This window comes from Grampus griseus, assembly GCF_964374135.1.
Source record: "Grampus griseus genome assembly, chromosome: 6".
NCBI lineage: Eukaryota > Metazoa > Chordata > Mammalia > Artiodactyla > Delphinidae > Grampus > Grampus griseus.
Window position 1 is genome coordinate 108,756,171 of NC_139000.1, and position 20,930 is coordinate 108,777,100.

At 39.8% G+C, this 20,930-nt stretch overlaps 1 protein-coding gene across 7 annotated transcripts in view; it reads left to right on the plus strand.

Moving 5' to 3' along the window:
- LOC309824623 (uncharacterized protein) overlaps positions 1 to 20,930 on the plus strand; it is a 53,310-nt gene that overhangs the window by 23,584 nt on the left and 8,796 nt on the right. For 3 of the 7 annotated variants that reach the window (XR_014296951.1, XM_082657615.1, XM_082657616.1), the window contains exon 6: positions 20,404 to 20,580. The exons of 2 other annotated variants lie outside the window; for them this stretch is intronic. Coding sequence is in view for 4 of the 5 variants with exons in the window: in XM_082657615.1 (XP_082513741.1) it covers positions 20,404 to 20,462 (59 nt within the window). In the remaining variant the exon portion in view is untranslated. The remainder of the gene's footprint in view (positions 1 to 20,403; positions 20,581 to 20,930) is intronic. 2 more of the 7 variants (XM_082657613.1, XM_082657614.1) reach the window with 1 other exon arrangement.

Here is a 20,930-nt window from a genome sequence, read left to right on the forward strand (position 1 = left end):
CTCCATAGTGGTTGTACCAATTTACATTCCCACCAACAGTGCAAGACGGTTCCCTTTTCTCCACACCCTCTCCAGCATTTATTGTTTCTAGATTTTTTGATGATGGCCATTCTGACTGGTGTGAGATGATATCTCATTGTAGTTTTGATTTGCATTTCTTTAATGGTAAGTGATGTTGAGCATCCTTTCATATGTTTGTTGGCAATCTGTATATCTTCTTTGGAGAAATGTCTATTTAGGTCTTCTGCCTATTTTTGGATTGGATTGTTTTTTTGATATTGAGCTCCATGAGCTGCTTGTATATTTTGGAGATTAATCCTTTGCCAGTTGCTTCGTTTACAAATATTTTCTCCCATTCTGAGGGTTGTCTTTTCATCTTGTTTATGGTTTCCTTTGTTGTGCAAAAGCTTTGAAGTTTCATTAGGTCCCATTTGTTTATTTTTGTTTTTATTTCCATTTCTCTAGGAGGTGTGTCAAAAAGGATCTTGCTGTGATGTATGTCATAGTGTTCTGCCTATGTTTTCCTCGAAGAGTTTGATAGTTTCTGGCCTTACATTTAGGTCTTTAATCCATTTTGAGTTTATTTTTGTGTATGGTGTTAGGAAGTGTTCTAATTTCATTCTTTTACATGTAGCTGTCCAGTTTTCCCAGCAGCACTTATTGAATTGTCTGTCTTTTCTCCATTGTATACTCTTGCCTCCTTTATCAAAGATAAGGTGATAACATGTGCATGGGTTTGTCTCTGGGCTGTCTATCCTGTTCCTTTCATCTGTATTTCTGTTTTTGTGCCAATACCATACTGTCTTGATTACTGTAGCTTTGTAGTATAGTCTGAAGTCAGGGAGCCTGATTCCTCCAGCTCTGTGTTTCTTTCTCAAGATTGCTTTGGCTATTCAGGGTCTTTTGTGCTTCCGTACAAATTATGAAATTTTTTGTTCTAGTTGTGTGAAAAATGCCAGTGGTAGTTTGATAGAGATTGCATTGAATCTGTAGATTGCTTTGGGTAGTAGAGTCATTTTCACAGTGTTGATTCTTCCAGTCCAAGAACATGGTATATCTCTCCATCTGTTTGTATCATCTTTAATTTCTTTCATCAGTGTCTTACAGTTTTCTGCATACAGGTCTTTTGTCTCCTTAGATAGGTTTATTCCTAGGTAATTTATTGTTTTTGTTGCAATGGTAAATGGGGGTGTTTCCTTAATTTCTCTTTCAGATTTTTCACCATTAGTATATATAGGAATGCAAGAGATTTCTGTACATTAATTTTGTATCCTGCTTGCTACTCTACCAAATGCATTGATTAGCTCTTGTAGTTTTCTGGTAGCATCTTTAGGATCCTCTGTGTATAGCGTCATGTCTTCTGCAAACAGTGACAGTTTTACTTCTTTTCCTACTTCGATTCCTTTTATTTCTTTTGCTTCTCTGATTGCTGTGGCTAAAACTTCAAAACTATGTTGAATCATAGTGGTGAGACTTGGTAGCCTTGTGTTGTTCCTGATCTTAGAGAAAATGGTTTCGGTTTTTCACCATTGAAAACGATGTTTGTCATATATGGCCTTACTGTGTTGAGGTAGCTTCCCTCTCTGCCTACTTTCCGGAGGATTTTTTATCATAAATGGGTGTTGAATTTTGTCGAAAGCTTTTTCTGCATCTGTTGAGATGATCATATATTTGTTCTCCTTCAGTTTGTTAATATGGTGTATCACATTGATTGATTTGCATATATTGAAGAATCCCTGCATTCCTGGGATATACCCCCACTTGATCATTGGGTATGATCCTTTTAATGTGCTGTTGGATTCTGTTTGCTACTATTTTGTTGAGGATTTTTGCATCTATGTTCATCAGTGATACTGGCCTGTAGTTTTCTTTTTTTGTGACATCTTTGTCTGGTTTTGGTCAGGGTGATGGTGGCCTCATAGAATGAGTATGGAAGTGTTCCTCCCTCTGCTGTATTTTGGAAAAGTTTGGGAGGGATAGGTGTTCTCTAAATGCTTGATAGAATTCACCTGTGAAGCCATCTAGTCCTGGGCTTTTGTTTGTTCGAAGATTTTTTTTTTTCACTATAAGAAAATTTTTTATGATAAAGGATAATGTTCTGTATTACAAATATTTGGACATTCTTAACAATTATTGTAGGTTCCTATATATTCATAGGAAAATAAAATCTAGGTCCATTTCTTTTTGTATCCTTATCTTTATGCTGGGAAAAGGTGTGTGGCATATAAAGTTTGCCAATTATTTTTAAAAGAAGAATGAAGAAGATGTAGCAAACTTGAACATGGAATCAAAGAGATAGCTCAACTTAACACTTGAAACAATGCCCAGCCTCTTTGAGAGGCCCTGTGCAGAACACAAAAGATGTATAAAACATGGTTTCTGTTCACACTTCTAAAGTTCTATGATATAATATCCAAATATTTTAATTCTTTTTTTTTTTTTTTTTTTTTTTGGCCACACAGTACGGCATGTGGAATCTTAGTCCCCCATCCAGGGATTGAACCTATATCCTGTGCATTGCTAGCATGGAGTCTTAACCACTGGACTGCCAGGGAAGTGTCCCCAAATATATTTTTTTAACATCTTTATTGGGGTATAATTGCTTTACAACAGTGTGTTAGTTTCTGCCCCACAACAAAGTGAATCAGCTATACATACACACACGTTCCGGTATCTCTTTCCTCAAGTGTCTACCTCCCTCCCACCCTCCCTATCCCACCCCTCCAGGCGGTCACAAAGCACTGAGCTGATCTCCCTGTGCTATGCGGCTGCTTCCCACTAGCTATCTACCTTACGTTTGATAGTGTTATATGTCCATGCCTCTCTCTCGCTTTGTCACAGCTTACCCTTCCCCCTCCCCATATCCTCAAGTCCATTTTCTAGTAGGTCTGTGTCTTTATTCCTGTCTTACCCCTGGGCTCTTCATGACATTTTTTTTCCCTTAAATTCCATATATATGTGTTAGCATACAGTATTTGTCTTTCTCTTTCTGACTTACTTCACTCTGTATGACAGACTCTAGGTCTATGCACCTCATTACAAATAGCTCAATTTCGTTTCTTTTTATGGCTGAGTACTATTCCATTGTATATATGTGCCACATCTTCTTTATCCATTTATCTGATGATGGACACTTAGGTTGTTTCCATCTCCGGGCTATTGTAAATAGAGCTGCAATGAACATTTTGGTACATGACTGTTTTTGAATTATGGTTTTCTCAGTGTATATGCCCACTAGTGGGATTGCTGGGTCATATGGTAGTTCTATTTATAGTTTTTTAAGGAACCTCCATACTGTTCTCCACAGTGGCTGTATCAATTTACGTTCCCACCAACAGTGCAAGAGGGTTCCCTTTTCTCCACACCCTCTCCAGCATTTATTGTTTCTGGATATTTTGATGATGGCCATTCTGACTGGTGTGAGATGATATCTCATTGTAGTTTTGATTTGCATTTCTCTAATGATTAGTGATGTTGAGTGTTCTTTCATGTGTTTGTTGGCAGTCTGTATATCTTCTTTGGAGAAATGTCTCTTTAGGTCTTCTGCCCATTTTTGGATTGGGTTGTTTGTTTTTTTCTTATTGAGCTGCATGAGCTGTTTATATATTTTGCAGATTAATCTTTTATCAGTTGCTTCATTTGCAAATACTTTCTCCCATTCTGAGGGTTGTCTTTTGGTCTTGTTTATAGTTTCCTCTGCTGTGCAAAAGCTTTGAAGTTTCATTAGGTCCCATTTGTTTATTTTTGGTTTTATTTCCATTTCTCTAGGAGGTGGGTCAAAAAGGATCTTGCTGTGATTTATGTCATAGAGTGTCCTGCCTATGTTTTCCTCTAAGGGTTTGATAGTTTCTGGCCTTACATTTAGGTCTTTAATCCATTTTGAGCTTATTTTTGTGTATGGTGGTAGGGAGTGATCTAATTTCATACTTTTACATGTAGCTGTCCAGTTTTCCCAGCACCACTTATTAAAGAGGCTGTCCTCTCTCCACTGTACATTCCTGCCTCCTTTATCAAAGATAAGGTGACCATATGTGCGTGGGTTTATCTCTGGGCTTTCTATCCTGTTCCATTGATCTATCTTTCTGTTTCTGTGCCAGTACCATACTGTCTTGATTACGGTAGTTTTGTAGTATAGTTTGAAGTCAGGGAGCCTGATTCCTCCAGCTCCGTTTTTCGTTCTCAAGATTGCTTTGGCTATTCGGGGTCTTCTGTGTTTCCATACAAATTGTGAAATTTTTTGTTCTAGTTCTGTGAAAAATGCCGGTGGTAGTTTGATAGGGATTGCATTGAATCTGTAGATTGCTTTGGGTAGTAGAGTCATTTTCACAGTGTTGATTCTTCCAATCCAAGAACTTGGTATATCTCTCCATCTATTTGTATCATCTTTAATTTCTTTCATCAGTGTCTTATAATTTTCTGCATACAGGTCTTTTGTCTCCTTAGGTAGGTTTATTCCTAGCTATTTTATTCTTTTTGTTGCAGTGGTAAATGGGAGTGTTTTCTTGATTTCACTTTCAGATTTTTCATCATTAGTGCATAGGAATGCCAGAGATTTCTGTGCATTGATTTTGCATCCTGCTTGCTACTCTACCAAATTCATTGATTAGCTCTAGTAGTTTTCTGGTAGCATCTTTAGGATTCTCTATGTATAGTATCATGTCATCTGCAAACAGTGACAGCTTTACTTCTTCTTTTCCGATTTGGATTCCTTTTATTTCCTTTTCTTCTCTGATCGCTGTGGCTAAAACTTCCAAAACTATGTTGAATAAGAGTGGTGAGAGTGGGCAATCTTGTCTTGTTCCTGATCTTAGTGGAAATGCTTTCAGTTTTTCACCATTGAGGATGATGCTGGCTGTGGGTTTGTCATATATGGCCTATATTACGTTGAGGGAAGTTCCCTCTATGCCTACTTTCTGCAAGGTTTTTATCATAAATGGGTGTTGAATTTTGTCGAAAGCTTTCTCTGCATCCATTGAGATGATCATATGGTTTTTCTCCTTCAGTTTGTTGATATGGTGTATCACATTGATGGATTTGCGTACATTGAAGAATCCTTGCATTCCTGGAATAAACCCCAGTTGATCATGGTGTATGATCCTTTTAATGTGCTGTTGGATTCTGTTTGCTAGTATTTTGTTGAGGATTTTTGCATCTGTGTTCATCAGTGATGTTGGCCTGTAGTCTTCTTTCTTTGTGACATCCTTGTCTGGCTTTGGTATCAAGGTGATGGTGGTGGCCTCGTAGAATGAATTTGGGAGTGTTCCTCCCTCTGCTATATTTTGGAAGAGTTTGAGAAGGCTAGGTGTTAGCTCTTCTCTAAATGTTTGATAGAATTCGCCTGTGAAGCCATCTGGTCCTGGGCTTTTGTTTGTTGGAAGATTTTTAATCACAGTTTCAGTTTCAGTGCTTGTGATTGGTGTGTTTATATTTTTTATTTCTTCCTGGTTCAGTCCTGGAAGGTTATACTTTCCTAAGAATTTGCCCATTTCTTCCAGGTTGTCCATTTTATTGGCATATAGTTGCTTGTAGTAATCTCTCATGATCCTTTGTATTTCTGCAATGTCAGTTGTTACTTCGTTTTCATTTCTCATTCTGTTGATATGAGTCTTCTCCCTTTTCTTCTTGATGAGTCTGGGTAATGCTTATATGGATTTCGTTTATCTTCTCAAGGAACCAACTTTTAGTTTTATTGATCTTTGCTGTTGTTTCCTTCTTTTCTTTTTCATTTATTTCTGATCTGATCTTTATAATTTCTTTCCTGATTACTTTAGGTGTAAGGTTAGGTTATTTGAGATTTTTCTTGTTTCTTGAGGTAGGATTGTATTGCTATAAACTTGCCTCTTAGAACTGCTTTTGCCGCATCCCATAGGTTTTGGGTCGTCGTATTTTCATTGTCATTTGTTTCTAGGGGTTTTGTTTTGTTTTGTTGTTTTGTTTTTCTGTTTTTTGTTTTTGTTTTTTTGCGATACGCGGGCCTCTCACTGTTGTGGCCTCTCCCGTTACGGAGCACAGGCTCCAGACGCGCAGGCTCATGGGCCCAGCTGCTCCGCGGCATGTGGGATCTTCCTGGACCGGGGCACGAACCCGTGTCCCCTGCGTCGGCAGGCGGACTCTCAACCACTGCGCCACCGGGGAAACCCTGTTTCTAGGTATGTTTTGATTTCCTCTTTGATTTCTTCAGTGATCTCTTGGTTATTTAGTAACGTATTGTTTAGCCTCCGTGTGTTTGTATTTTTTACAGTTTTTTTTTCCTGTAATCGATATCTAGTCTCATAGTGATGTGGTCGGAAAAGATACTTGATATGATTTCAGTTTTCTTAAATTTACCAAGGCTTGATTTGTGACCCAAGATATGGTCTATCCTGGAGAATGTTCTGTGAGCACTTGAGAAGAAAGTGTATTCTGTTGTTTTTGGATGGAAGGTCGTATAAATATCAATTAGGCCCATCTTGTCTAATGTGTCATTTAAAGCTTGTGTTTCCGTATTTATCTTCATTTTCGATGATCTGTCCATTGGTGAAGGTGGGGAGTTAAAGTCCCCTAGTATGGTTGTGTTACTGTCGATTTCCCCTTTTATGGCAGTTAGCCTTTGCCTTATGTGTTGAGGTGCTCCTATGTTGGAGGCATAAATAGTTACAATTGTTATAGATTCTTCTTGGATCGATCCCTTGATCATTATGTAGTGTCCTTCTCTGTCTCTTGTAATAGTCTTTGTTTTAAAGTCTATTCTGTCTGATACGAGAATTGCTTCGCCAGCTTTCTTTTGATTTCCACTTGCATGGAATATCTGTTTCCATCCCCTCACTTTCTGTCTGTATGTGTCCCTAGGTCGGAAGTGGGTCTCTTGTAGACAGCATGTATACATGTCTTGTTTCTGTATCCATTCAGCCAGTCTGTGCTTTTTTCTTGGAGCATTTAATCCATTTACATTTAAGGTAGTTATCGATATGTATATTCCTGTTACCATTTTCTTAATTGTCTTGGGTTTGTTTTTGTAGGTCTTTTCCTTCTCTTGTGTTTCCTGCCTAGACAAGTTCCTTTAGCATTTGTTGTAAAGCTGGTGTGGTGTTGCTGAATTCTCTTAACCTTTTCTTGTCTGTAAAGGATTTAATTTCTCTGTCGTATCTGAATGAGATCCTTGCTGGATAGAGTAATCTTGGTTGGAGGTTTTTCCGTTTCACCACTTTAAATATGTCCTGCCAGTCCCTTCTGGCTTGCAGAGTTTCTGGTGAAAGATGAGCTGTTAGCCTTATGTTTTTGTTGATTTTACTTTGCTGCTTTTAATTTTTTTCTCTGTATTTCATTTTTGATAGTTTGTATAATACGTGTCTTGGCATGTTTCTCTTTGGGTTTATCCTTTATGGGAGTCTCTGCACTTCCTGGACTTGATTGACTATCTCCTTTCCTATGTTACGGAAGTTTTTGACTATAATCTTTTGGAATATTTTCTCAGACCCTTTCTTTTTCTCTTCTTCTTTTTGGACGCCTATAATTCGTATGTTGGTGCCTTTAATGTTGTCCCAGAGGTCTCTGAGACTCTCCTCAATTTTTTTCATTCTTTTTTCTTTATTCTACTCCCTGACAGTTATTTGCACCATTTTTTGTTACAGATCACTTATCCATTCTTCTGCCTAAGTTCTTCTGCTATTGATTCCTTCTAGTGTATATTTAATTTCAGTTATTGTATTTTTCATCACTGTTTGTTTGCTCTTTAGTTCTTCTAGATCCTTGTTAAATATTTCTTGTATTTTCTCCATCCCGTTTCTGATATTTTGGATCATCTTTACTGTCATTACTTTGAATTCTTTTTTAGGTAGGTTGTGTATTTCATGTACATTTATTTGGTCTTGTAGGTTTTTACCTTGCTTCTTTGTCTGTAACATATTTGTTTGTCGTTTCTTTCTTTTCTTTTTGTTTATTGATGGCGGAGGCTGTATGCCTGTCTTACTGGGTGTTTGGCCTGAGGAGTTCAGCACTGGAGTTTGCAGGTAGTTGGATAGAACCAGGTCTTGGTTCTGAGATTAGGACCTTTGGGAGATCTCACTCTGATTAATATTCCCTGTGGTCTGAGGTTCTCTGTTAGCCCAGCTCTTTGGGCTTGGAGCTCCCACCACAGGAGCTCAGGCCCGACCTCTGTCCTGGGAACCAAGATCCTGCAAGCTGCATGGTGTGGCAAAAAAATAAGAAAAAAAGGAGCAGTACAATATCAAGGAATAAAAACAAAATAAAATTAGAAAGATAAAAAATATATTAGGAAAAATAAAAATATAATTGAAACCAGTGCAACAGGGTAAAATAAAACCACAATCGAAAAAAGAAAAAAAAAGGGAGGTGTGTGTGTGGGGAACAAGCCAGACAGAGCAATAAGAAAGTATAAAGAATAAAATAAAATTAGAAAAATAAAAGGTTAGGAAAAATAAAAATATTAAAGAATGAAAGCAGTGAATCAACAGGGTAAAACAGAGCCCCAATCTAAAAGAGAAAAAAAGAAGAAGAAAAAAAAGCCTTGCCTATGGGGGTGGAGTTTAGGCGGGGTTGGAACTTAGGTTCGGGGCTTAAGGTGGGACGGTACCTAGGTTGGTGGGGGGGCAGCGTTCATGCGTGGGGTGGGGCCTGTGCTTAGGACCTGCGTGCAGAAGGAGAGAGACTGCACATTGGAAGGAGGGTCTCTGGAGTGTGACGTTCCGGAGTTTGGAGGTAGGGCCCTGGGTGAGGGTATGTTGGTGGGGTTTAGGCCCAGCGCATTGGAGGGGGTCTCAGAGGGGTCCTCCGAGTGTAGAGGTGTGGCCCTAGGTGGGGGTGTAGGGGTGGTGCTTGGGCTCTGCGCAGCAGGAGGGAGGCTCCGAGGGCAGAGGATTAGGCCTGGGGGCCCAACAAGCTCCCCGGTGCCTAAGTGGACAGGGAAGGCATTGGCCACATTCCCTTCTGTTCCTCTGTGCCCCTCCCCCAGCAGCCCCAGGGTCTCCTCCATTGCTGCTGGATCTCTAACTGTGGGTGGGTCCTGTTGGGTGTAGGAACTCTTCCCCTCCCCCAGCCACTTCCCTCAGGGGTGCCAGTCCCAGAGGTCCGACGTTTACTTTTGCTCCCCCTTCCCTTCTTCCCACTCTGTCAGGGCCTGTGTGGCTAGAGGGGGCCTTGGTGGGCAGAGGATCAGGCCCAGAATCTCAGCAGGCTTTCAGGGGCCCAAGTGGGCAAGGGAAACTTGGCCACACTCCCTTTTGATCCTCTGTCCTCCCAGTGGTCCCCCAATTTCCCACTTCGGCATGGATCCTTTCCCCTCCCACAGCCACCCCTCAGGGGCAGCAGTTCGGTCCTGCCTCCACTTCTACTCCCCTTACACTCCCCCCACACCCCACATCCTACCCGGTCCCTGGGGGTTCCTCCTGTCCCCTTAGGTATCTGTGGTCCCCCACTGGTGCCTGGTAGGTGCCCTAGTTGTGAGGAGACGCGAATTCTGTGTCCTCCTAGTCCGCCATCTTGACTCCACTCCCTGTAGAATTTTTGATGATGGCTATTCTAACTCGTATGAGGTGATACCTCATTGTATTAGTGATGTTAAGCATCTTTTCATGTGCTTTTGGGCCATCTGTTTGTCTTCTTTGGAGAAATGTCTATTTAGATCTTCTGTCCACTTTTTGATTGGGTGGTTTGTTTTTTTGACATTGAGCTGTATGAGCTGTTTGTGTATTTTGGAGATTAATCCCTTGTCGGTCACTTCATTGGCAAATATTTTCTGGCAAATATTTTCTCCCATTCTGTTTGTTGACTTTTCATTTTGTTTATGGTTTCTTTTGCTGTGCAAAAGCTTGTAAGTTTAATTAGGTCCCATTTATTTTTGTTTTCATTTTCATTACTGTAGGAGGTGGACCCAAAAAGATACTGCTGCAACTTATGTCCTAGGGTGTTCTGCCTATGTTTTCCTCTAAGAGTTTTATAGTATATGGTCTTACATTTAGGTCTTTAATCCGTTTTGAGTTTTTTTGTGTGTGTTTATGCTGGTCAGAGAGTATTGTAATTTCATTCTTTTACATGTGGCTGTCCAGTTTTCTCAGCAGCACTTACTAAAGAGAGACTGTCTTACATCCATTGTATATTCTTGCCTCCTTTGTCATAGATTAATTGACCATGGTGCTGGGTTTATTTCTGGGCTTACTATCTTGTCCTATTGATGTATGTTTCTGTTTTGGTGCCAGTACTATACTGTTTTGATTACTGTAGCTTTGTAGTATAGTCTGAAGTCAGGGAGTCAGAGTCCTTCAGCTCCATTTTTCTCTGTCAGGATTGCTTTGGCTATTCCGGGTCTTTTCTGTTTCCATACCAATATTAAACGTTTTTGTTCTAGTTCTGTGAAAGTTGTCATTGGTAATTTGATAGGGATTGCATTGAATCTTTAGATTGCCTTGGGTAGTATATTCATTTTGACGGCATTCTTTCAATCACACCATGTGGTATATCTTTCCATCTGTTTATGTCATCTTCAATTTCTTTCATCAGTGTCTTATAGTTTTCCGTGTACAGGTCTGTTGCCTCCTTAGGTATGTTTGTTCTAGGTATTTTTTGCTTTTTGATGCGATGGTAAATGGCATTGTTTCCTTAATTTCTCTTTCTGATCTCTTATTGTTAGTGTATAGAAATGCAAGAGATTTCTGTGTATTAATTTTCTATCCTGCAACTTCACTGAATTCATTGCTGAGCTCTAGTAGTTTTATGGTAGCGTCATTAAGATTTTCTATGTATACTATCATGTCATCTGCAAACTGACAGTTTTACTTCTTACTTTCCAGTTTGGATTCTTTTATTTCTTTTTCTTCTCTGATTGCCATGGCTAGGACTTCCAAAACTATGTTCAATAAAAGTGGTGAGAGTGGACATCCTTATCTTGTTCCTGATCTTAGAGGAAATGTTTTCAGCTTTTCATTGTTGAGTATGATGTTTGCTCTGGGTTTGTCATATATGGCCTTTATTATGTTGAGGCATTTTTATCATAAATGGTGTTGAATTTTGTCAAAAGCTTTTCCTGCATTTATTGAGATGATCATAAGTTTCTTATTCTTCATTTTGTTAGTGTGGTGTATCACACTGATTGATTTGCAGATATTGAAGAATCCTTGCATCCCTGAGATAAATCCCACTTGGTCATGGTGTATGATCCTTTTAATGTGCTGTTGGATTCTGTTTGCTAGTATTTTGTTGAGGATTTTTGCGTCTATGTTCATCAGTGATATTGGCCTGTAATTTTCTTTTTTTGTGGTTTCTTTGTCTGGTTTTGGTATCAGGGTAATGGTGGCCTCGTAGAATGAGCCTTGGGAGTGTTCCTTCCTCTTCAATTTTTTGGAAGAGTCTTGGAAGGGTAGGTGTTAACTCTTCTCTAAGTGTTTGATAGAATTTGCCTGTGAAGCCATCTGGGCCTGGACTTTCATTTGTTGGGAGTTTCTAATCACAGTTTCAATTTCAGTATTTGTGATTGGTCTGTTCATATATTCCACTTCTTCCTGGTTCAGTCTTAGAAGGTTGTACCTTTCTAAGAATTTGTCCATCTAGGTTGTCCATTTTATTGGAGTATAGGTACTTGTAGTACTCCGTTATGATCCTTTGTATTGCTGTAATGTCTGTTGTAACTTCTTTTTCATTTCTAATTTTACTGATTTGAGCCATCTCCCTCTTTTTCTTGATGGGTCTGGCTGAAGGTTTATGAATTTTGTTTATCTTTTCAAAGAACCAGCTTTTAGTTTCATTGATCTTTTCTATTTTGTCTCAATTTCATTTATTTCTGCTCCGATCTTTATCATTTCTTTCCTTCTACTAACTTTGGGCTTTGTTCTTTTTTCTCTGGTGGCTTTAGGTGTAAGATTAGGTTGTTTATTTGAGATTTTTCTTGTTTCCTAAGGTAAGATTGTATTGCTATAAACTTCCCTGAACAGCTTTTGCTGCACACCATAGGTTTTAGATTATCTTTTTTTCATTTTCATTTGACTCTAGATATTGTTTGATTTCCTCTTTGATTTCTTCAGTGATCCATTTGTTGTTTAGTAACATATTGTTTAGCCTCCACGGGTTTGTGTTTTTTTACAGTTTTATTTTTGTAGTTGATTTTGAATCTCATAGTGTTGCTGTTGGAAAAGATGCTTGATATGATTTCAGTTTTCTTAAATTTACTGAGGCTTGATTTGTGGCCCAGCATGTGATCTATTCTGGAGAATGTTCTATGTGCACTTGAGAAGAATGTGTATTCTGCTGCTTTCTAATGGAATGCTCCATAATTAAGTCCATCTGGTCTAATGTGTCATTTAAGGCCCGTGTTTCCTTATTGATTTTCTGTCTGGATGATCTGTCCATTGATGTAAGTGGGCTGTTAAAGTCCCCCAGTATTATTGTGTTACTGTCAATTTCTCCTTTTATGGCTGTTAATATTTGCCTTATATATTGAGGTGCTCCTATGTTGGATGCATATATATTGACAATTGTTATATCTTCTTGGATTGATCCCTTGATCATTATGAAGTGTCCTTCTTTGTCTCTTGTAATAGTCTTTATTTTAAAGTATATATTGTCTTATATGAATATTGCTATCCCAGATTTCTTTTGATTTCCATTTGCATGGAATACCTTTTCCCATCCTTTCACTTTCACTGTGTATGTATCCCTAGATCTGAAGTGGGTCTCTTGTAGACAGCATATATACATGGGTCTTGTTTTTGTATCCATTTAGCCAGTCTGTGTTTTTTAGTTGGAGCATTTAATCTGTTTACATTTAAGATAATTACCGATATGTATGTTCTTATCGCCATTCTCTTAATTGTTTTGGATTTGTTTTGTAGGTCTCTTTTCTTCCCTTCCTCTTCTCTTCTCTTCATTTGTGATTTGATGAGTATCTTTAGTGTTTGGATCATTTTTTCTTTTTTGTGTGGGTATCTGTTGTAGATTTTTGGTTTGCAGTTACCATGAGGTTTGATATAGCAGTCTTTATATATACAAGATTGTTTTAAGTTACTCGTCTCTTAATTTCAAATGCATTTCCAATATCCTGCGTTTGTACTGCCCTCACGATTGCTGCTTTTGAGATCATATTTGTTTGTGGATGATTTCCTACCTTTACGGTGTGTTTGCCTTTACTGGTGAGCTTTCCCATTCGTAATTTTCTTGTTTCTACTTGTAGCCTTTTCTTTTCCACCTAGAGAAGTTCCTTTAGCATTTACTGTTCCTTAGCTTTTGCTTTTCTGTAAAGCTTTTGATTTCTCCATTGAATCTGAACAAGAGCCTTGCTGAATATTCTTCATTGTAGGTTTTTCTCTTTCATCACTTTAAATACATCCTGCTACTCCCTTCTGGCCTGCAGAGTTTCTGCTGAAAAATCAGCTGATAACCTTATGGGGATTCCCTTGTATGTTATTTGTTGCTTTTCCCTTGTTGATTTTAATATTTTCTCTTTGTTGTTTATTTTGTTATTTTTGATTAATATGTGTGTCGGCATGTTCCTCCTTGGATTTATCCTGTATGGGACTGTCTGTGCTTCCTGGACTTGAGTGTTTCCTTTCTCATGTTAGGGAAGTTTTTGGCTATAATCTCTTCAAATATTTTCTCATGCCCTTTCTCTCTCTTTCCTCCTTCTGGGACCCCTATAATGCAAATGTTGGTGCATTTAATTTTGTCCCAGAGGTCTCTTAGACTGTCCTCATTTCCTTTCATTCTTTTTTCTTTATTCTGTTCCACAGTAGTGATTTCCACCAATCTGTCTTACAGCTCACTTATTCATTCTTCTGCCTCATTAATTCTGCTGTTGATTCCTTCTGGTATATTTTTCATTTCAGATATCGTATTGTTCATCTCTGTTTGTTCTTTATATGTTCTTGCTCTTTGTTAAACATTTCTTGTATCTTCTTGGTCTGTGCCTCCATTCTTTTTTCAAGATCTTGGATCACCTTTACCATCATTATTCTGAATTCTTTTTCAGACAGATTGCCTATCTCCACTTCATTGTTCTTCTGGCATTTTATCTTGTTCCTTCATGTGGAACATATTTCTCTGCCATCTCCTTTTGTCTAACTTTCTGTGTGGTCTCCAGTCTGCATGTTTCAGGATTGTAGTTCCTCTTGCTTCTGGTGTATGTCCCCTGGTGGTGAGGTTTGTCCAGGGGCTTTTGTAGGCTTCCTGGTGTGAGGGACTGATGCCTGCCCACTAGTGGGTAGAGGTAGGTCTTGTCCCTCTGGTGGGCAGGGCCGTGTCAAGGGTGTGTTTAGGGGTGGCTGTGGGCTCAGGACACGACTTTAGGCATCCTGTCTGTTGATGGGTGGGGCTGTGTCCCCCCACCCCCATTGGTTGTCTGGCCTGAGGCATCCCAGCACTGGAGCGTGCAGGCTGTTGGGTGGGGCCAGGTCTCGGTGCAAAAATGGTGACCTCCAGGAGAGCTCACGCGTATGAATATTCCCTGGGGCCTCCACCACCAGTGTCCTTCCCCCCGCAGTAAGCCACAGCCGATCCCTGCCTCCAGGACCCACAGGTAGGTCTGGCCCAGGCTCCTATGGAGTCACTGCTTTGTCCTGGATCCCAGTGCACGTGAAACCCTGTGTGCGCCCTCCAAGAGAGGAGTCTCTGTTTCCCCCAGTCCTGTGGAGCTCCTGCACTCAAGCCCTGTTGGCCTTCAAAGCCAAATGCTCTAGGGGCTCCTCCCAGGCTGGGGAGCCTGACATGGGGCTCAGAACTCTCACTCCTGTGAGAGAACCTCTGCAATATAATTATTTTCCAGTTTGTGAGTTACCCACCCAGTGGGTATGGGATTTGGTTATATCGTGAAAGTGCCCCTCTTACCATCTTGTGGCCTCTTCTTTGTCTTTAGGTGTAGAATATCTTTTGGGGTAGGTTGCAGTCTTTGTTATCACTGGTTGTGAGCAGTTAGTTGTGATTTTGGAGTTTTCATGAAAGGAGGTGAGCTCAAGTCCTTCCACTCCACTATCTTGTCTCTACCTCCAATCTGAAACTAATATAATGTTATATGTCAATTATATCTCAAAAAAAAGCATATTCAGTAACCCACTTTACTTCCTAATTTATTTGGCTGTCTCACCTACTAGACAGTAAGTTCCTGGCTGACAGGAATGGGTTTCTCTCCTTTGGCATCTGAACACCCTGTGTCTGGCACAGTGCCTGGCACAAAATAATACCCAACTGAGGTCTGCTGAACACATGCATGATTGATAGATGAACTAATGAACTAATTAAATAGTGGCTAATATTTGTAGAATTGGTTTTGGTTAAACAATAGTTTCCTGGTAACACTGCAAAGGCTAACTAATTTCCCCTTAAAATGGTTCATTAAATCTTCAAATGTTCTGTAACCAAAACTTGAACTTATGATAAAAGCATAATTTTTTGCATGTAAACTTATCAGCACTCGTTTAATCGTATAGTTGAGTCTCACCTGGTGTGAAGGTTAATTTGTATGTGTTAACTTGACTGGACCAAGCGGTGCCCAGACATTTGGTCAAACATAATTCTGGGTGTGTGTCTCTGAGGGGTGTTGTGAATGAGATTCATGGGGTTTTTTTTGTTTTTTTTTTAAAATTTATTTATTTATTTTTTTGCGGTACGTGGGCTTCTCACTGTTGTGGCCTCTCCTGTTGCGGAGCACAGGCTCCGGATGCGCAGGCTTAGCGGCCATGGCTCACTGACCCAGCCGCTCCGCGGCATGTGGGCTCTTCCTGGACCGGGGCACGAACCCGTGTCCTCTGCATCCTTCTCAAACTCTTCCAAAATATAGCAGAGGGAGGAACACTCCCAAACTCATTCTACGAGGCCATCATCACCTTGATACCAAAACCAGACAAGGATGTCACAAAGAAAGAAAACTACAGGCCAATATCACTGATGGACATAGATGCAAAAATCCTCAACAATATACTAGCAAACAGAATCCAACAGCACATTAAAAGGATCGTACACCATGATCAACTGGGGTTTATTCCAGGAATGCAAGGATTCTTCAATATACGCAAAACAATTAATGTGATAAACCACATTAACAAATTGAAGGAGAAAAACCATATGATCATCTCAATAGATGCAGAGAAAGCTTTCGACAAAATTCAACACCCATTTATGATAAAAACCATAGAGGGAACTTTCCTCAACATAATATAGACCATATATGACAAACCCACAGCCAACATCATCCTCAATGGTGAAAAACTGAAAGCATTTCCACTAAGATCAGGAACAAGACAAGGTTGCCCACTCTCACCACTCTTATACAACATAGTTTTGGAAGTTTTAGCCACAGCGATCAGAGAAGAAAAGGAAATAAAAGGAATCCAAATCGGAAAAGAAGTAAAGCTGTCACTGTTTGCAGATGACATGATGCTATACATAGAGAATCCTAAAGTTGCTACCAGAAAACTACTAGAGCTAATCAATGAATTTGGTAAAGCTGCAGGATACAAAATTAATGCACAGAAATCTCTGGCATTCCTATGCACTAATGATGAAAAATCTGAAAGTGAAATCAAGAAATCACTCCCATTTACCATTGCAACAAAACGAATAAAATATCTAGGAATAAACCTACCTAAGGAGACAAAAGACCTGTATGCAGAAAATTATAAGACACTGATGAAAGAAATTAAAGATGATACAAAATAGATGGAGAGATATACCAAGTTCTTGGATTGGAAGAATCAACATTGTGAAAATGACTCTACTACCCAAAGCAATCTACAGATTCAATGCAATCTCTATCAAACTACCAGTGGTATTTTTCACAGAACTAGAACAAAAAATTTCACAATTTGTATGGAGACACAGAAGACCCCGAATAGCCAAAGCAATCTTGAGAACGAAAAACGGAGCTGGAGGAATCAGGCTCCCTGACTTCAGACTATACTACAAAGCTACCGTAATCAAGACAGTATGGTACTGGCACAGAAACAGAAAGATAGGTCAATGGAACAGGATAGAAAACCCAGAGATAAACCCACGCGCATATGGTCACCTCATCTTTGATAAAGGAGGCAGGAATGTATAGTGGAGAAAGGACAGCCTCTTCAATAAGTGGTGCTGGGAAAACTGGACAGGTACATGTAAAAGCATGAGATTAGATCACTTCCTAACACCATACACAAAAATAAGCTCAAAATGCATTAAAAATTTTTAATTGAATTATATACTCATTTGAGTATAAAACAGTGTGCGTGGACTGTGAATGCCAAGAGGGAGAGAGGGAGTGGGTCCCACTCCTCTCTCATCTCCCTATGCCTGGCTTGGTGGAATGCTTATAAGAGATGCCCAGTGCAGGCTTCTGCACCAATTAAAAGCCTTGTAACCTTCTGCTATAACAGCTTATACCACCTGGTAAACACATTATGGTGCGTACCAATGATAAACAGGTGAGAGAGAGAGAAGAAGAGATAGGAAAGGGTCAGAACTGTAGCCCTTGTTCCTAACTCTGGGTTCTCTGCCTGGGGTGGGCCAGATGTTCGGCCTCCCAGTGAAGGTAAGACCCCTGGAAAGGCTGTCATTGGTGTACTAGAGAGTCGGGCACACAGGCACAGAGCCTAGGTAGCTACAAAGCAGGATAAGCAACAACAGAGGCCTCTGACAGAGTCAGTGGCCTCGTGTAGACAATAAGGCGGCAGGAACAAGCCTCCCCCAGTGTAGCAGGAACTCCAAAGGAGCTGAAGGTCAACTAACTGTTCCCTGTCTAAACCTGGAAGGGGGGATCCACGAGCCCAGGCCAGTTTCTTCCTCCTTCCTGCAGGCTGCTTTGTTGGTGTCTGACGCTGAGAGAGGACGCCACAGGCAAGTATTTATTATTCACTCTCATTTATACAGCGTTTTTCTTCCAGTTTGAAGAAAACTGCTGCTCACATCCAGATATACCTAATTCCAATAGGGAGTGTATAGCATTTGCTTCCCATCAAAGCAAAATCCTCAATACATGAAATCTGAGATCTTGGCAATTTAACGGATTCCTTATAATTTTTAAATAGCATATATTAGTGCTTTACCCAGTTGGAAGGTTGCTGAGGGATAACTTGGCAGCATCTCTGTTTTCTTTTGAAAAAACAAATTCGTAAAAATGAAGTGTTCTACATTTATTTTATGTTGTTATTTTGGCAGCTTTCTTTTTATGACCGAATTCTGAGTCTGTTATAGTATCTGAATTCTAAAAAGATTTGATTGATTACAGAAAAGTTTATTTAAAAATTGGCTTTGCCGTTTTTTTCTCTGGCTAACTCCTGGGTTGTTTTATACAGTACTTAGTATTTAAAGGACCTAATTTATTTTTCATGGCCCATCACCAATATCCAAGATAGCATCCAATTTCTTAATTCTGAACTCCACCTTGAGTAACTTCCAAACTAAATGAAATGAAAATACCTTGGGCAGTCTTGGTTTACACACGGTGGCAAAATTAACTTGAAGTTACATGGATCCCACACTGGGGATACTTCGGAGCTTCTGCTCTGGATGTACCCGCCAGAAGCCTTCTCCTCACTTCACTTCAGGTAAAACGAGTTTTTGAGCACCTACTCTGAGCAAAACAGTGCTGAAAATACAAAGGTGGATCAGGCTCAGTGCCCAATTTGATGGACGCGGTTGGAATGGGGTCTTGAACTGTGCTGTCACTGCACACTCTGTCTCTGGGGACAAAAAGTTCTTGCTCTGGCTGTTTGTTAGGAGACAGAGTTTTATTCTTGTCCGATACAGCTATTAAACATTTATCTTCATATCAACATGTCTCCTAATCTTTTAAAGTCAAGACAAATGGGAGTATACAGTTTAAATTACATTGAGGAGTTTTGACCTGGAAAGTGCTGTATATTTCCAATGGGTTATTTTATGGTCTCTGTTTCCACACTTGACTAAAGATAGTGTTATGTATATAATTTTTGAGTTCACTTTAAAAAAGTTTTATTTAAGTATAGTTGACTTACAATGTTGTATTAGTTTCTGTTGTACAGCATAGTGATTCAGATATGTGTGTGTGTGTTTATATTCTTTTTCATTCTTTTCCATTATGGTTTACTACAAGATATTAAATATAGTTCCCTGTGCTATACAGTGGGACCTTGTTGTTTATCTATTTTATATATAGTAGTGTGTACCTGCTAATCCAAAACCCCTAATTTATCCCTCCCCACCCCCTTTTCCCTTTGATAATTATAAGTTTGTTTTCTGTGTCTGTGAGTCTATTTCTGTTTTGTAAGTAAGTTCATTTGTGTCATATTTTAGATTGTACATATAAGTGATACGGTATTTGTCTTTGTCTGTCTGGCTTCACTTAGTATGACCATCTCCAGGTCCATCCATGTTGCTGCAAATGGCATTATTTCATTCCTTTTTATGGCTGAGTAATATTCCATTGTGTATATATACCACATCTTTATCCATTTCTCTGTTGATGGACATTAGGTTGCTTCCATGTCTTGGCTTGTGTAAATAGTGCTGCTGTGAACATTGGGGTGCATGTATCTTTTCAAATATACATTTTCTTCTGATACATGCCCAGGAGTGGGATTGCTGGATCGTATGGTAGCTCTATTTGGAGTTTTTTAAGGAACCTCCGTACTATTTTCCATAGTGGCTGCACCAAATTACATTCCCACCAACAGTGCATGAGGGTCCCCTTTTCTTTAAGTTTACTGTGAATGGGCATACAGTACAATTCACTTTTGTGTATGTACATTTCTGTAAACTTTGAGAAATGTACAGAGTCGTAGATGTACCACAATCAGGACACAGAACCAGCCACTCCCTCCCACAGAAAGCTCCCTCTGCTGCCCTTGGTAGTCAGCTCCCTCCTCCCCCACTGACCCCTGGCAACCACCTTCTGTTCTCTGCCTCTGTTGTTTTATCTGCAAAAAGTTTGTGTTTATCAGTGGGTTTCAAAACAAGGATGAGTTCACTTAAGCCATGCTTTGTGTCATTAGTGTGCTCAGCTATCCCTTGTCAGGATCTTTCTCTGATGCCTGTCAGTTGAAAAGGGTGGAGCCATGAAATACTTCTAAGGACCTTTTGAGTCACAGACTCCTCCTTTTGGCTTATGTGAGGAAATGTCAGTGGTAGAGAGACTAAGGGCATCAGGCAGCTGTCCTTGTCCGTTTGGAGCTCTGAGAATGGCTCTCCGAGCAGGGCCATCTCCCTTACACATGAGTGTTGTCTAACACCCACCCACGTGCTTGGCAGTGTTTCTCAGAGGAAACACTGAGTAAAGGTCTTCATCAGGGAATGGATAAATCGGTGGATTTTGTTAGGGAGCCACTGTTTGAGTTACCATCTAGACATCACTGTTACTGATATTTTTCAATAACTCCATTTTTGCAAAGCCTTATTTCCATTTGGGTCCAATTATCTGGGGAGAAGTCTCCTCACTCCCCACCCTCTTGTAATTAAAAAGCATGTTCTTTTTAGATGATTTCAAAATGTTCTCCTCCACCAACTTCCAAAGCTTGCTGGCTCGGCCAACTTGATGCAACTCAGCATCGCTGGGATAGAAGAACACATGGAACTTTTAGAATTGAGGTGAAATGGAACGGGGAGCAGATTAAGGCAGCCTAGAGGTGCTGAACCTTGGAGGACCATTTTAACGTGAGTGTTTTCATGCTAATACTTAGCTCCAGCTGGGAGGGGTTACAGGAATTATAGGCAAATGTCCAAGTTATCATCTTTCACTAAATGTTGGCAGGGTTCTCCCAAAACAAGGCAAAAAATCTGGCCTTGGGTGACTAGCAAATTTTGTCAACAAATTCACTTTTTTCCACCCTCCCCACATTCACATGAACCCAAAAGGCAACAGCTGGCATGCCAGGGATCAACTGCTGTGCACCTGTGCTTGCTTGTCTCCTGGGTGGGTTCACTGACTTTTAATCTAGTGCCTTGAGTAGTCAATTAGGTTAAATTCTAGTGATTTTTTTGTATAATATTGATATAACAATGTC